Genomic DNA, 16,816 nt, shown 5'->3' with positions numbered 1-16,816 from the left:
CCTTTAATTGCTCACTCACATGTTGTCCCAAACCTGTATTAATATTTTTCCCTTGTTGAAAATAAAATAAGATAATTTGAAGAATTTGGGTAACCAAACAGTTTATTTTCTTAACAAAGATAAAATAATAATACCGATTTTTATCTTTACCAGCTTTGGCCTGCCATTCTTTTTTATTTAATATTTTGTTGAGGTGTTATGTTTCTGCACTCTTCCATTTTTAGCAAATAAAGACTACTTGTGTTTGTTTTCAGACATAACAGACATTGTATTCGTGGGCTACAAATCTTTGGCCTGTGCAACAAAACCTTTAACCAGCACCATTGCTATGGGCAAAAAAAGTTAACCTGCAGCCCTGATATATATATATATATCTGTGTGTGTTTGTGTGTGTGTGTGTGTGTGTATATGTTATTCTCTTTACAAAAATAAACGCTTTCACATTTTCTTTTTCTTATTATATTAAAAGATGAGTTACAACTGAATTGCAAGTTTTTGCAAAAAAACAACAACAACAACAACAATTATTTATAATAAGATTTATTTAAAAAAACAATAACAAAACAAACAACAAAGAACAATATAGGTACACTATTATGAATACTGAAACTTAACTAATTTAATTTCTTTTTCATTTAAATATTTAGTAGCAGTCCAGCCATCCATAGTTCAACAGCACCCGATTCACTCGTTTTGAGGTGAAATCATACTCCGTTTGCCTTGAACCTTCTGAAAAATACAGATAACCTAAAAAGAATACATACATTAATAAATAATTCAAGGAAACAGCATTAAATGAATAAGGAACGATTTAATAGTTTTGTTTATTTAATAGCATTTAAGCTCACCATAATTTTCAAAAGCAGCATCCACCCGTGACCCGATGCCAGGGAAATGATGTCGAATAGTTTTAGGAAAGCCGCTGTCCATTTGAGCTTTTCTTTCATTGAAGCTACACCATTGTTAAAATTATGTTAGTTTTGATGTTATTTTGAAAAATCAACACAATGTTAAGAGGAGACAATGTGACATATAAATGTTCATTTAAACTATTCAGTCATTTAGGTTTTTCTTACCTCCAGTATTTTGTTCCAACAAAAAACAAAGTGCGGCCAGTTGATTTTACATATACAGCTGCATCAATCTTTTTCACATATGTGGGAATCCCGAAAGTGGATATGGGTTTGGGATATCCAGGCAAAGTAGTGGTGCCCTTTACTGCCCAGTACTGCTGACCTGTATGTGGAAGACCACACAACTACATTTACTGAAGCCTTGTTATACACCACTCAAAATCTCTTTAGGAATTATGACTTTACCTTTGAAGAGGAAGCTAATGTCTCTGTCACTGAACTCATAAGCAGCATCAACAGAGTCAATGGATGGCCAGGTAGTTTTTACTTCTTTCATTGAAAGTCCACTGTAGTAGCCCTTCTTCCAGTAATAACTGATGCAAATGAAGAATTAAATATGCATAATAAAATTAAATATTTAAAAATCAAACACACATAGTGTTTTTATTATTATTATTATGATTATTATTATTATTTATTTATGTGTGTGTGTGTGTGTTATTAAATATAAAAAAGAAAATAAATTCTTACCCATTTTTAAAGAAGAACAGTTCTCCACGAATGCTGGTTGCTGCATCAAATACTAAGTCACGTTTGCACCGTTCTGGTGGAGGCGGTCCAGGATTAGGTTCTGGTTTTGGTTTTGGTTTATTTGTTGATGGTCTAACTCCTAAAACATAACACAAGAAACATAACAAATTATATTTATTGATTTTTGTATAATTGATAATGCTCACTAGTGACCATGCAATATGATCTACTGTTTTTTATATATTGATATTGCACTTTGCGTTCTCTATCACAAAAAACATTCACCATACAGAGCCTGGACCCCAAGTCGGTCATCACGGGGAAGTGTATAGCCATTTGTGTTGACATATCGGTAAGTTGGGTACATGAGAGCCGAAGGGTCTTTGGAGTGGTCTAGTCCCAGTGCATGTCCGAATTCATGAGCAGCCACCAAAAGCAGGTTTATATCTAAAGCAGATTTATGATTTTTAAAAATAATAAATAATAAAAAGTTAACATGCACATTAGTATGTGATTCTGTGTGATTTGTGCATTTACCTCGTGAATGCAGGGTCCACCTCTCATCATCATCAAAGTGTGTGTCTCCTCCCTGCTCTGGACCGGGTGAGTTGGCATGGGCCAGAACCCCATTAGGCCCATCAAATGGGTAAAAATCTCCATGATCTAACAGGAAACATACATGAAATAATTACATAAAAAAAAACTAAAACAGTAATATTGTGATATATTAATACAATTATTATCAATGCTGAATTATTAATAAAGCTTAATATGGAAACTTTGATTTTTTTCCCCCAGGTTTTTCAGGAAAAGAAATGAACAGCATTTATTTAAAATAGAAATCTTGCATAATATTATAAATATTTTGCACCATTTTAGTCCTATTTTTGTATACAAATCGTATCTACCCCAAACTTTGAAATGGAAAATTAAGCAGCACAGCTGTTTTCAGCATTGACATAATAATAAGAGCACCAAATCAGCAAATTAGAATAAGGACCATGTGACACTGAAAACTGGAGTAATGATGCTGAAAATTCAGGTTTCCTGCCACAATAAGTTACATTTTAAAATATATCACAATAGAAAACAGTTTAGGTAAATACAGCATTAGTGAACATTTGAGATTTATTTAAAAAACAATGCAAAAAGTTTTAACTATTCCAAACTTGTAATGGTCCTGTACATATACCCACATCCTGCTTTGAAGAGGATCATGATGTCGGCCGTGCCGCTGTAGATCTGTTTGAAGTCAAGTGGAATAACATCACTGTAGAGCTGGAAAGCTTTAGCGATGGTGTCGTCCACCTCTTTCTTGCTCAGCTGTGATGTATATTCAGTTATTCTAAGAGAAAAACAGCAGTTTGTAGTCTGAAATTCAATACTAAACAGTTGCATTGAAAAAAAAAAAAAACAACTAATTTTCTCAGTCTGAGAAGGTCTGTTCTGATTGGTTGATTTATATGAACAAAATTAAGGAGCTACATCTACCTGTATGTTACAACGCTCTGCTTCCACCTGGGACTCCCCTGGAAGTGTCCGTATTTGGCCACATCAGTGACTCCACACCGCGGCAGCTTCATCGTCTCAAGAGTGTTCGAGTCCAGCTTACCCGTGACCTCCAGTCCAAAAAACTCCTGCATGACCTTCAGTTCATTCTCGAGATCTGGGAGGAACATCATTCTGCCAAGGAATGTGGTTGCATTCGGGTCCCTGTAGAACTGTGACAGATAAGCCTGGGAAGAAAGAGGAAGGAACATTTTTACACTGATTTTACAATGAAATAGAGCAGATAAATATCATAGTTTCATGTCACAAAGTTAGATCTGTAGATTTTTTTGTGTCATAAAAAAATGCATAAATTGAATAAGTTAGTAAATAGATAATAGGTACCGACCTCTGCTATTTGATGGTCTTCCGTTGATGCTGTCGTGGGAGCGCCGTCGCAAAGAGCTAAAAACCCAAAAAGCATCAGGCTGAGAGCTGTCAAGTGCTCCATACTTCAGTCTTCTTCCTCTGCAGGGAAAGAAAATTGATCTCCACGGTGTCTGTTTCTGACTTTTATAAGTGGTCTTAAAGGGGCTTGTCCAGTGTTTTATCATTTCCGATCAGTGGCTGTATTAGCGGGGGTGGAAGTGGGAAACTCAGGGTTGCAGGGTTTTTTGGTTGCTGTCTGAACATGTCAGACAGATGTTTGTATTGTCGATGACTTCAGCTCTGACGCAGCTGCTAAATAGGCCACCTTCAGAAATATTTGAAGTTTTGTATCCCCGGCCTTTGCTTTTGTTTTGTTTTCTTTCTGGGGACTTTCTAACGAGGGGATACGTTTTTTCCCCCCAAAAATAAAAAAAATTATTAATAATAATTCTAAGTTTAGGTCTGAGATATATATATATAGAATGAATTGCACTGCATTTCTACATTGTCTAAATTTCTATATTAAAATGTCACAAAATGCATAATGAAGAAATGGCATCAACTCATAGAAATTATATAAAACATTCACCAAGCAGAACATGATGAGCTTGATAGTTTTGTTTTGTACTAATAATTTGAAAATGTACCACAAGAAAATATTGCCAAAGTGATAAACTCTAAAAGACTAAATAGTTCCTAAAGTGGGCCTGCTGAGTGTTTATCTTAAGCATACATACCAATGGGGGTTTGTGAGAAAATGACTTGAAGGGGGTTTCGGGAGTCAAACTGATACAACTGTTTTGAATTGAATTAAGGATTATCCCAAGAAGGAATTCACTCTGGTAATTTATATATACATTTTTTAAATATTGTGGACTGACATTTTAGTTAGTTTAGGTAATATTGTAAGTTTTTATCAATAATCTATAAATGATAAATGTTAAAATAGTCAATAAAAAAAGCTTCATAGATATTCATATATATATATATATATATATATAGTCTAGCTTTACACAGTCACTGGAATTCCCTTCAGGGCACATCAAGTGCATACACGTTTCCCAAACCCTGACATGACTGAAAGATAAAAATACAAAAGCACAACCCCAGAGGCTGTTTAACAGAGGCACTCCCTTGTTCATGTCCTAAAATGTAACCACAGAAATGATGTCCATATATGTCTGAGTGAACCATTTAACAGAAAGACCATGACTGTTTTTAATGTCCAGTACATACACATGGTGATGACAAAACAGTTTTCTCAGAAATTCCAAATACTGTATCAACCACAAGTGTCAACAGGCTTTGACAAAAAGTCTGCCCTTTTATAAAGCTTTAGAGGTCTACTTATTATTTAGAATTTAGATGGTTTGATATTTTACAAAGCTGTTTACTGATAATGGATTTGCAGTAGATACTATACAGTATATAGGTCTGCCCTGTAAATCAGGTCAGAGTCTTTTAAAAGGTTAAAGTCAAAAGTATTTCTACACCAAAATCAGTCTTGCTTACAAAATGAAGACACTCACGTGCTGTTTAGTTGAATTAGACATTTTAGTTTATTTGGAAAAAATAACATTTAATTGATTCTGTAAAAACCCCAACCCCAACCCCAGAGTTTTCAGACTAAACGTTTGCAACGTTTTCAAAAATCTCAGTTTTCGACGAAAACGTCGGAGTAGTGTAAACGATAGGCGTAACGGTAGCAAACATTATGCGTTTTAAAACGAAAAGGCACTGGTGTAAACATGGCCTTAAAGGGTGCAGCACGGAGGGACGAATATCCAAAGTTTTTCAGACTACTACAGCTTGCACTCATGCTGCCTGTTGGTTCAACAACATTATCAATACGTTTCTCAGTTATGAGGAGAATAAGAAACTGGCTCTGGTCTACCACACAGAAAACAATTTGTCAGATTTTTTTTGTACTCTTTGTACAGCAGTTATTGTTCATTCTAAATGTATTTTAATGTAGAATATGTGTTACAGAAATACATAAAATACAGAACATATAAAAAAGTGCTCGTGGCTCGTCTGCCAGTGGGTGCCCTCCCCCCACGCATACAAGTGAAGCTCCGCCTATGTATCCAAACTCATACACATTTCTCCCACTGTAGAGATATATGTAACCTGGAAGACAAAAAAATCATTCAACTACACTAAGTATAATCATTGCACATAAACGCTTGTGGGAAAAGATTAGAAACACCTACCATTGGACATGTGGGCTGCTGTAACCTCTCCAGTCAACCCTGGAAATCCACTTTCCACTCGTTGGGGATACCCTCTGTCCATTTTCTTTGCCCTTTCATCATAGCTACCAAAAAAAAAAGGGGGGAATTCCAACAGCTTTTCGGTGACAACTGTCAGGGATTTTGTTTATGATGCATCACTAGACCCACCTGTAGTAAACCTTGTCAACAAAGAGCAGTGTTTTTCCTGAGTTTTTGTCATGGACGGCAGCACTAACTTCTCTCACAGATGCTGGCAGACCAAAGCTGATGAGAGTCTTGGGATATCCGCGCTCAAGATTGATGCCATTAAATGCCCAGACTTGTCTACCTGTAAACAAAGACAGACTACAATAAGAGTTTTTCTGAGCATGGATCTAGAGATTGTAAGGGTGATTGTGGCTCCAGAATCCCCAGATTGTTTGAGAAGGTACCTTTGAATAGGAAAAGTTTATCTTGCACTGGATCCTCATAAGCAGCATCTATATTATCTGGAGCACTGGCCCAGAAACTCTTGATCTGATGTTGCGTCACAGTTTTGTTCGGAGATCTACGCCAGAAAAAGCTGAAGAGAGAGACATGAAGATATTATAGGTCTACTTATATAAAAATACACTTAATTTTTATTTAATTTGTATATTACCCATCCTTGAAGAACATTGTTTCATCTGTTAGAGTTGTATCTGCATCTAAGATCACATTAGGGTCACAAGCCTTAGGAGTTGCTTGTACTTCTTGATGAGTTTGGGTGGGGGTCATGTCTCTGTTTGGGCCTGAAGGAAATACCACATATTAAACGACTAAATATTTTCACTTAAAGATTGTTGATGTGCTCTTGAAGACCTTATGCTTACCATAGAGCGACTGAATCCCTCTGATGTCATCACTGGGCAGAGAAAAACGATCCGGATCAGTAAAGCTGTATGTGGGAAACATCAGAGCGCCGGGAACGTCAGAATGAGAAAGACCCAAAGAGTGACCAAACTCATGAGCGGCCACCAGGAACAGGACAAGTCCTGTGGAGAAATTAAGCAGAATAGTTTAGGTGCGATTTATAAAATAAACACATTTTGGAGGAAAATGTTAAATGGTGCTAAAGTTACAATCTGCAGTAATGAGTTCAATGCACTTCTAAATTTAATAACTTTTGTAAACTAGTAAAACTCACCTTTAGATGAGCAGAATGTGAAAAACTCATCATCGTCGAAATGTGCATCTCCACCAATTCCAGGAGAAGGAGAAAAAGCATGAGCCAATATGCCTTGTGGTCCATCAAACGGGGAAGCATCGCCATGATCTGTAGGTAAGTGTTTGGTTTTATATTTAGTGTTCAATAGAGATGTGTGACGAGTGGGGCGGGGCCGAGAGACGTGGGAACAGAGCGAGACCGGTGGAGTGACTGGAGATGAGCGACACCTGCTCGACCCACCGGTCTCGAGTCCCACGGAGGAGATGGAGGGATATAAAACTGGAGCGACAACAATGACGGACGAGACAGGACCAGGCCTGGGTTTTAGTTTTGTTTGGTTTTTATCTGTTTTGTCTTTATTTTCTCATTAAAATGTAATTTGATTGTCCGCCGGTTCCTGCCTCCTTCTTCCCGATGATTATGAAGGTTTAATTTGTTACAAGATGCCTTTCACGTGATTGCGCAGACACGCACACCGCATGCTATTGGTTCTGTAAGCAGACTCACTGAAACTTTTTCCGAACAGTTTTTCAGAAAAATTTACTTACTTTCACTGAATTCAATTTCATTATTGTTTTCTCTTAGATATACATGTGCCATTTCATGAACATCATAACATAAATGGCCTTAAGACAACAGAATAGACTTTAGATATTTGGATTTCACCCAAATATTCAAAGGACTAACTGCAATAATTATTTTATTGAACAATTCTACTTTATTGTAATGTTATATAATTGTACATGGGGACTAATTAGTCTGCACTTATCAACAGTTACATTTAATTAAACTGAAAAGAATTCAACAAAATATAAATAAAGATATATAGATAACTTACATCTTTTAGCAAAGGAGATCATGATGTCAGCTATGCCTTTGTTAATACGAATGAATCTCAGAGGAGTGACATCGGCCCAGACCTGCAGCGCTTTACTTATGGATTGATCCACTTCTGCAGTTGACATGTCAGGGGTGTAGTTCACGATTCTGTAAAAGCACCAGGGCAGGACATAGTGGGCCAGGGGCCCCTTGACTACAAATGCCCTCAAGAGCGCCATTATGGAGTAGCACAAAATACACACAAATTTAAATATGCTTTAAGGTTTATATATATATATATATATATATATATAAAGTACATTTAATGTGCAACATGGATAGCCTAGTCAAAGTTTAAATGTATTTTTTTTATATATATATTTTAAATAGTAATTATAATACAATAAACAGAATGTTTACTCTGAGAGATTAAAACCCTGAAATGCCAATGAGCAAAAAAAAAAAAACCCAGAGATGTCTAGATCTCATGTCAGATTCTTAATTTGAATCAATAAAATCAAATCAGAATAAGAAGACATGTTCGATATTAACAATGAAATAAAAAAATTAAATAATCAGCTACTTTTGTAAAATAATATGAAACTACAACCACTAGGCCAAGTAGGTGGCAACAAGTGACTGTGGGTTGAATCCTTAAATCAACCATTAAATCAATTTAACTTTACATTTTGCAAAACTTTACTGCTCCGTGTAACACCGTTCTGCTGTTTGTGCAATTTTTTTTTTTTGTAAGAAACAAAATGGAATTGTATGTCTGAAAGTTAGTCAGTAACTTATTGTTTATTGTTCATTTGCGACTGTGTAGATATTCTGTTTGTGCGATAAGCCAAGTCCTATATCATAGAAATATTAAATAAAAACAAAAACTTATTAAATGGCACATTAAAAAAATAAATCATTTTGATGACATTTCTGCCCCACCATATGTGATGGCAGTGAGATGGTGGGATAGAGCGCTCAAAAATGTCAGATTGCATAATTTAGCGGACCCTTTAATGTAATATAGAATCATCCCCTTTAAAGAAATCAGGTGAGAGCATATGAGAATGTATTATTATCTTTATAAATGTGCACCTCGAAGGTCACAGTTGGAAGCTGTTAGCCCTGGCCGGTCCATTTAGCGTTTTGTCTGCACAGTGGAAATGAGACTAATAATTTTTGACTGGCATGGCTGAACAAATCAAACAATGTGAACTGGTAATGGCAGCACAGTCGAGCCCAATGATCATTCCGGCCTTGAGAAGCACCATAGTCTCCTAAAACTCTTTTTTGTGTGGGACCAAGAGAACTGTTATTACACACACCTGTAGGTGAGCCTGTTGGTCTGCCATTTGGGTTTGCCTCCAAATGTGGAGTACGCAGCAACATCTGGAACTCCACAGCGGGGCTTCTTCATCACCTCCAGTGTTTCTCTGTCCAGCTTTCCAGTGACCTTAAGTCCAAAAAACTTCTGCATCCCTTTCATCTTCTCAATCAGTGGACTGGCCTCTCTTTGGAAGGCTGTTTTTTCATTCGTTATATCTGTTAGATTGTAGAAGCTCTGCAGGTAATGCTAAAGGTGGAATCATAAGAGCAATTATGAGCAACAACAAACACAACATACAAACATGAATTTTATACATATATATATATATATATATATATATATATATATATATATATATATATATATCATACCTCTGCGGTGGCTTCATCTTTGTCAGCGGACTTTAAAATCGGTGCAGTGTAAATAACAAGCACCAGGCTTGCAAGAAAACAAAGCTGGCTATGAATCCTCATTTTGAGAGTTGCTTCTTATGCTCCTGTGCTTTGTTTCTAAATTGGCAAAAGTCTGATGGAGGCTTATATACTCCTAAAACTGAGGGTTTTAGCAACAGGTTAAGTCATCAGCTGTAAGTTTCTGAGTAAACCATTAAACTGGCTGACCGATTAACGCCTTCCTTTAACACAAACCTCTTCCTTCTTTCCCAGATATTAATTTGATTTATGTTCCACACACCTTTATTTAACAGCAATATTTCTTAATATTTATATCTATACACACAAACAAGAGCAAAAATGTAAACCTCTTTGCTTAAATGTAAAGGAATAAACTAGCAAATGTGGTTTCAGAACTTTCCTGTTAAAAATACAGTGAGGATTTTTACAAGTATCATGTGATCTTATTTTGGCGGCTGTGTGTTTTACACTACCTAAATTTGTGTGATAGTTCAATGCAGGGACTTTTGGGTATGGTCATTCATATCTTTAAGTCACAAAATTTGATTTTATTAAGTATATACTTTGGGCTTTACAAATTACCAGTTAAGTTTTTGGATATTTTTATGGGTAAGACTGAACCACAAAACCTCAAGTGCAGGAGTGAAGCGTGACATGTTATTTTTTAGTCTGAAATAATGCAACCATTGTTCCCTTATCAGAATGGAACAGCAAGAAATCAATAGACATACATGGACATGTCAGACATAGTCAAGTTCCTGATTCATCGTCATCTCTGGTTGTGATTCACTGGGGTGGCATCAGTCACCAAACAACAACCGGGACGTCCACTCTGTACATGTGTGTGCGTGCAGTTACAGTAGGAGCTAATGGAGGATTGAAATTCTGATGCACATTCAAACTAACCTCCTCTTATATCCTCAAGAGGAAGTGGTGTCTATATTCACTTAGAAAATGACAAAAGTTTTAGAATTTGTTTAATTTGTGCAATTTCAAAACATATCAAAGGGACCCCCAGTTTATAAAATGAAGCTCTGCATGTATATGAATATATGCATAAGACACTTTAAAAATAATGCCAAAAGCACCATGAAGCTATTATGAAAGTGGTTAATATGGCTAATGCACTATATTTTAATATATGGGACAGTGTAGTGTAATGTAGTTGTCAGGGTTATGTTAGGTTTGTATTCTAGTTTTCATTGTGTTTTCCATGTCCATATGTCCACAAAGTAAACAAACAACTCAATATTTCTGACTCAAAAAGTATAGATAATCTTACGAAAAAAATACTAAGTAGTAATGGGCAACCCAAATTTTGTTTCCCTTTTTGTTTATTTTTTAAGAGACTAACGTTACATGAATTTAAGTGTTATCTGTAAGAAAGGCATTTACAGAGCGTTCTGGTAAAAGGCTAGAACACTAGATTCTAATCTGTGTGTCTCATCATTTCCTACAGGTATGTAAAATGTGTTATGTAGATTAATATCTATCAATATTGAAATTTAAAGATATACATGAATGTTCAGAGATGATGTTTGTACTGTTAAAGTGATTTGTCTCATTTTTAAAAGAGTAGTTTATTTGTGGTTCAGTTTATGTGATTTCTAGTTGAGTAAACAGTTTAAAATTCATGATCCTGTTAAAAATGTGAAGTGTTAGAAATATGAAACCATCTACATTCCCCGCGTAATCCCAGGTTGAGCTCGACAATGTGCTATATTGAGTTTACTCTATCAATTTTACTTCTGTGGAAAAGTTTTCTGTCAGATTTACACTCTAAGGGTTAAAAACATCATACCTGTTTCAATTAAGATTTTAATCAACAGATTTTTCCATTAAATATATGTGCTGTTGCATTGTGGTGAAACTGATTTCTCTTTGTATAGATACTATACGTAAAATAGAGAAAGTGAAACATTAAAGACAAACTGAAATATTGAGTGAACCCATATGCTGGTGGTAAGGCACAAGACAGGTGTTTAGTTGTATCCAGATGTTTACTGATTCATAAAAAAGTACAACCAAAGAGAAATGTTCAAATGCGTTACATTTGCCAACCTTAATGGACATACATTTAAATTATGTGAACTGAATTGTCCAGAAAGCGTGACCTGTAAAGAAATATTGTTAATGGTTATTATTTCAAATGTGTTATACTTGCCAGAAGAGAAAAAAAAGGGATAAAAAGGAAAAAGACATTTAAAGAAAGCGCCAGAACACTTCAGAATCTAATCTGTGTGTTTATTATTTCCTACTAGCTCTCATCCTTCCATGTTTACGGATAAAGGGACTGAATCCCTCTGATGTCATCATTGGACAGAGAGAAACGATCTGGATCAATATAACTGTATGTGGGAAACATCAGAGCGCCAGGAACGTCAGAATGAGAAAGACCCAAAGAGTGACCAAACTCATGGGCGGCCACCAAGAACAGGACAAGTCCTGTGGAGATATTAAGCAGAATAGTTTAGGTACGAATTTAAAAATATCAATTGCCAATTTAGATTTTTTTTTTTAACTTGAAATTAAAATGGTTTCAAAGTTGAAAATGTAGAAAAAAATTCTAGCAAAAAAAAAAAAAAAAAAAAAAATCACCTTTTGATGAGCGCAAGGTGAAAAACTCATCTTCATCAAAATGTGCATCTCCACCGATTCCAGGAGAAGGAGCAAAAGCATGAGCCAATATGCCTTGTGGTCCGTCAAATGACTGAACATCGCCATGATCTGTAGGTAAGAGTTTAGTTGAATTCTCTTCTTACATTAATATATTGGTGAAACGTTGAGAATCTGCATTTTAAAAAAACTTGTTGTGCATTGATCTGAGTTTAACTTTTTTGAATCTAATCTGAACTTTCTTTTAATATTTATATCACCAAAGTACCAAGTTTAAATTTAGTTTAAAAGAATTCAACAAAATGCAAACCACATGGTTGTTAAAATATGAATCTAGATAAATTGATATATGTATCTTACCCCCTGTAGCAAAGGAGATCATGATGTCAGCTATGCCTTTGTTAATACGAGTGAATCTCAGAGGAGTGACATCGGCCCAGACCTGCAGCGCTTTCCTTATGGATTGATCCACATCTGTTTTTGACATGTCAGGGGTGTAGTTCACGATTCTGTGGAACAAGACCGTTATCTTTATCTGCTCCTTTTACTCTTTCTTTTTCAAGTCATGCAAAGAAAGCTGCTATCAGACACACACCTGTAGGTGAGCCTGTTGGTGTTCCATTTGGGATTGCCTCCAAATGTGGAGTACGCAGCTACATCTGGAACTCCACAGCGGGGCTTCTTCATCACCTCCAGTGTTTCTTTGTCCAGCTTCCCAGTGACCTTAAGCCTGAAAAACTTCTGCATCTCTTTCAGCTTATCAGACAGGGGATTGATCTCTTCTTCTGGGTGAAAATCGGAAGTGCTCATTAAATCTTTCAGATTGTAGAAGTTTCTCAGGTAATCCTAAAAGGCAAACAGACATGCAATTATTGGAGAAATTATGGTCAGTTGCACAGCATCCAAAAGACTATAATATGATGGGAAAAACATACCCTTGCAATGGCTACTTCTTTTTCAGTGGGCCTTAAAATTGGTGCGGTGTGAATAACCAGCACCAGGCTTGCAAGAAAACACAGCTGTCTCTGAATCCCCATGTTGAGAGTTGTTTCTTCTGCTTGTGTGCTTCGCTTCTGACTGCTGAAGGTCTGATGATGACTTATATACACTTAAAACTGTGAGGTGTTGAGCAACAGGTGAAATTAAACCATTAAACTGACAGGCAAGACAATTATAACAGGATTTTCAGCTTGACACAGCTTCCTCGCCCAGATATTAATATTATTTATTTTTGTCATACCTTTATTTAATGACAATATTAATAATTAATATGAATAAAAGAATGTTTATGTATTATAGGCAAAAACAAAATGGCAAAATGATAATCATTTCTGGTTCAATTTATAATTCAATCTTGCAGATAAAACGCAGCGATGACATCACTAACATTACAGTATGGTCTTGTTTAACTTAAAACAACAAAATGTAAACTGCAATATAAAACATCCCAGCGCCCATAACTAATAACAAAATCAGGAAGAAAATAACATAAAATTTAAATAAATGTGATGGTTTGTGCAGACAGTTCTAGGGATGCCCTTTTGTACATTTTACTCAAACATTGTTTTAACAATATTTTACCTTAAATGAACATATTTTCTTGTTGAATATAATACACTGCAGCAGCTAAAATTAGGTTACCTTTAAGTCCAAATGCATGTTGTCTAATAAAATATTATATTAATTACTCTAAATAGTAATGTAATTGTACTACAAGCTGTACTACAGAAAATATATTTATTTTATGAAATGCTGAAGAAATCATCAGCGCTTAAAACACTTCCTCTCAAAATGGTATAACTGGTTTATTCAGTTATAAAATGGTAAATGTTGCATTTTTAAGGTTATGAATTCCATAGAGTTTGGTTGTTATTTACTTCATTTTAGAAAACAAAATAAATCAAGGGAAAGCCCCAGAGTATGAGGTGTGCTTAGGGCGTTATGAAATATTTGTAGGTAATGCCAACTGTTGTCAATCTTTATTTACTCTGAATGAGTAATAACTTATAATGAATACTCCATGACTGAGACTTTCAAGCCTCAAAATGTATAAGCACTTTAAATCAATCATGAAAGTGATGCATATGACTTGTGGACTATATTTCAGTGTTTCTAAACCCATATGATAGTTTTATGTGAGGAACAGACAGAAATGTATGTCAGTCATTAAGTAACAAGTAAAACTTCTACTGTGTGCAGAAATGCAGAAACATGCCTCCAGAAGTTACTTGGACAGGTTTTCAGTGTTTCACTTTTACACTTTACACACATAAAAAAAAATAATGAGGGTTAATGGTGGGAGCATGTGAAGACATCAACAATGCAGCAAATTACGGATGATGGAATTAGAGAATGCGGGTTAGGCAGAGATTCACATGAGTCAGGAGGACAGCAAAGAACAGATTCTGGATTTGGGTGAAATAGGTAAACAAAACATGTTAATTAATGTTTTATTTTAATTAATGAAACGACTGACATCGCCCTTGGAAAACAGTTGCTGTTTTCTTTGTTTTTGATGTTGTTTCCCATACACAGGAGTTTCCTTTTTAGGCATGAAGGAAATGTTTAAATAAACTTCTATTAAAATTATACATAAACATAAAATTATATGTATTTATTTGGTCCTCACATTCTTTCTCGTAACTCGTCCCTGTCAGTCACACAGCTGACTGAAAGGCTCATTATGCAGCTCACTGTGCAGGCCTTTGTCTTCTCAGGTGTACTGTAAATCACAATGATATTCATGATAGTTGATGCCTACTCGCATATGACTTTTACAAACAAAAAGTGTCTTCGAAAATTTGAACAAATATATTGTTTTCTGTGAGTGAATAAACAGGATGATTTTCACATAATTTAGAAAGAAAAATTCTAGGCTATAGATCCAGTTCTCAAAAGTTTGAGAAGTCTCTGTTTGTTTTCATGGAGTCCTTACTTTCCGTCACCTAGTTTCCTCATGTTCCTAGTTTCTAGTTCCTATTCCTGTTCCTTTCCCTGTTTGTTTGTTTGTTTGTTTTTTGTTTTGGATGGATTTTTGGTTTTGACCCTCTCTTGTCTCCTGTTTTTCCCTGGGTTCCCGATCGTAACAGAAGGACTCCATCTTGTCGAGATCCAGTGCTGTGGGACTTCATTCCTGTTCCTCAGCCAGTATGGTGGAGCAGAGGGTGAAATTCATCAAATTAACCACCCTCCGCCAAGAGGGGAATGAGGTGGGTGGTATGGCACAAGTGTTCCGGACCCTGGCGGATGGTATGGGATATAATGATGTGGCCCTGAAAGACATTTTCTGGATGACTCGGTGCCAAAAAAGGAAATGGATCAGTTGGACGCTTTGATTTCTGGGAATTCGTTTTTACTTACCCCAGCCACACCTGTCTCTCCCGGAGGGATGGCCGACTCTAGACCGGGGTCTACAGACAGGAGGAGCGCCAGCCCAGCACCACGGTGCAAGATGGCTGCCAGCCCAGTGTCATGGCGCAAGATGGCCGCCAGCCCAGCGCCACAGCACAGGTTGGCCGCCGGCCCAGCGCCACTGCACAAGATGGCCACCGGTCCAGAGTCATGGCACAAGATGACCGCCTGTCCAGCACCTCTGCACAAAATGACAGGCACAGTTGACCCTCCAGAGTCGAGTCAGGTTCCCCCTGACCCTCCAGAGTCAGGTCAGGTTCCGGTTGACCCTCCAGAGTCAGGTCAGGTCACCGTTGACACTCCAGAGTCAGGTCACCAATGATCTTCCTGAATCCAGTCTAAACACCATGGATCTACCAGAGTCTCTCCACGTCTCTGCGGAACTACCAGAGCCTCTCCACGTATCTGCCGAACTACCAGAGGCTCTCCGCATCTCTGCTGAACAATCAGAGCCTCTTCATGTCTCGGCTGAACTTCCAGAGCCTCGTCATGTCTCAGCCGAACTCTCTGAGTGCTCGACTGATCCTGTCCCTGGTCCTCTGCCAGTCCACCTCCCTTCTGGTATCCTTGTTGTTGTTTTGGTTTTTGGCTCTTCCTGTCTCTGTTACCCTCTATTACCTGGCCCTCCGTCCCTTCCCCTGGTCCTCCGCCAGTCCACCTCCCTCCTGGTCTCCTTGTTGTTGTTTTGTTTTTGTTTTTTGGCACTTCCTGTCTCTGTTTCCCTATATTACTTGGCCCTCTGTCCCTCCCTCTGGTCCTCCACCGTTCCACCTCCCTCCTGGTCTCAGAGTTTTAGTTTTTTGCACTTCTTGTCTCTGTTTCCCTATATTACCTGGCCCTCCGTCCCTCCCACTGGTCCTCCGTCGCTTCACCTCCCTCCTGGTCTCTGTGTTCCTTGGTCTGTTCTTGTGTTCGGGTGGAGCATCTGGTAGCTGCTCCGTAGTGGAGAGGGTAATGTCACGGTGTCTGGTCTCTGTTTCACTGGGTCACCACTAGTGGTCTCACTTCCCCATTGGCATCTCACCGAAGCACTATAATACCCACAAAGCCTTGTCCCTTCATCACAGTAATTGCACTCCTGTTAATTGCACTCAGGTGTCTTCACTTGATAGTCATTACCCTGCCTATATTAACCGGTCTGTTCTGTTTGTTTTCATATAGTCCTTACATTCCGTCACCCAGTTTCCTCGCGTTCCTAGTTTCTAGTTCCTATTCCTATTCCTGTTCCTTTCCCTGTTTATTTGTTTGTTTTGTATGGATTTTGGTTTTGACCCTCTGCTTGTTGGATT

General features: G+C 37.2%; 3 protein-coding genes across 3 annotated transcripts; all 3 read right to left on the bottom strand.

The window, feature by feature from the left end:
* Positions 1-524: 524 nt before the first annotated feature.
* mmp30 (matrix metallopeptidase 30) lies at positions 525-3,709 on the bottom strand. The gene is made up of 10 exons (XM_026220111.1): positions 3,502-3,709; positions 3,096-3,340; positions 2,801-2,949; positions 2,142-2,267; positions 1,890-2,051; positions 1,605-1,743; positions 1,320-1,447; positions 1,077-1,236; positions 849-952; positions 525-747 (listed from the first exon to the last, which is right to left on the bottom strand). Exons 1-10 carry the CDS (start codon positions 3,601-3,603, stop codon positions 644-646), a joined length of 1,419 nt encoding a protein of 472 aa, XP_026075896.1. The 5' UTR covers positions 3,604-3,709; the 3' UTR covers positions 525-643.
* Positions 3,710-4,859: 1,150 nt separating this feature from the next.
* LOC113054506 (collagenase 3-like) lies at positions 4,860-9,586 on the bottom strand. The gene is made up of 10 exons (XM_026220110.1): positions 9,459-9,586; positions 9,086-9,333; positions 7,780-7,928; positions 6,921-7,049; positions 6,607-6,768; positions 6,396-6,525; positions 6,187-6,317; positions 5,924-6,083; positions 5,735-5,838; positions 4,860-5,651 (listed from the first exon to the last, which is right to left on the bottom strand). The coding sequence occupies exons 1-10, from the start codon at positions 9,558-9,560 to the stop codon at positions 5,488-5,490; spliced, it is 1,479 nt and encodes a 492-aa protein (XP_026075895.1). The 5' UTR covers positions 9,561-9,586; the 3' UTR covers positions 4,860-5,487.
* Positions 9,587-11,744: 2,158 nt separating this feature from the next.
* On the bottom strand, positions 11,745-13,153 carry LOC113053908 (collagenase 3-like). The gene is made up of 5 exons (XM_026219080.1): positions 13,052-13,153; positions 12,712-12,962; positions 12,477-12,625; positions 12,099-12,227; positions 11,745-11,945 (listed from the first exon to the last, which is right to left on the bottom strand). Exons 1-5 carry the CDS (start codon positions 13,151-13,153, stop codon positions 11,779-11,781), a joined length of 798 nt encoding a protein of 265 aa, XP_026074865.1. The 3' UTR covers positions 11,745-11,778.
* Positions 13,154-16,816: the final 3,663 nt, after the last annotated feature.

Source organism: Carassius auratus, chromosome 35 (genome assembly GCF_003368295.1).
Source record: "Carassius auratus strain Wakin chromosome 35, ASM336829v1, whole genome shotgun sequence".
In the NCBI taxonomy this organism is placed as follows: domain Eukaryota; kingdom Metazoa; phylum Chordata; class Actinopteri; order Cypriniformes; family Cyprinidae; genus Carassius; species Carassius auratus.
Note: the sequence above shows the minus strand (reverse complement) of the source record. Positions and strands in the feature narration are given on the sequence as shown.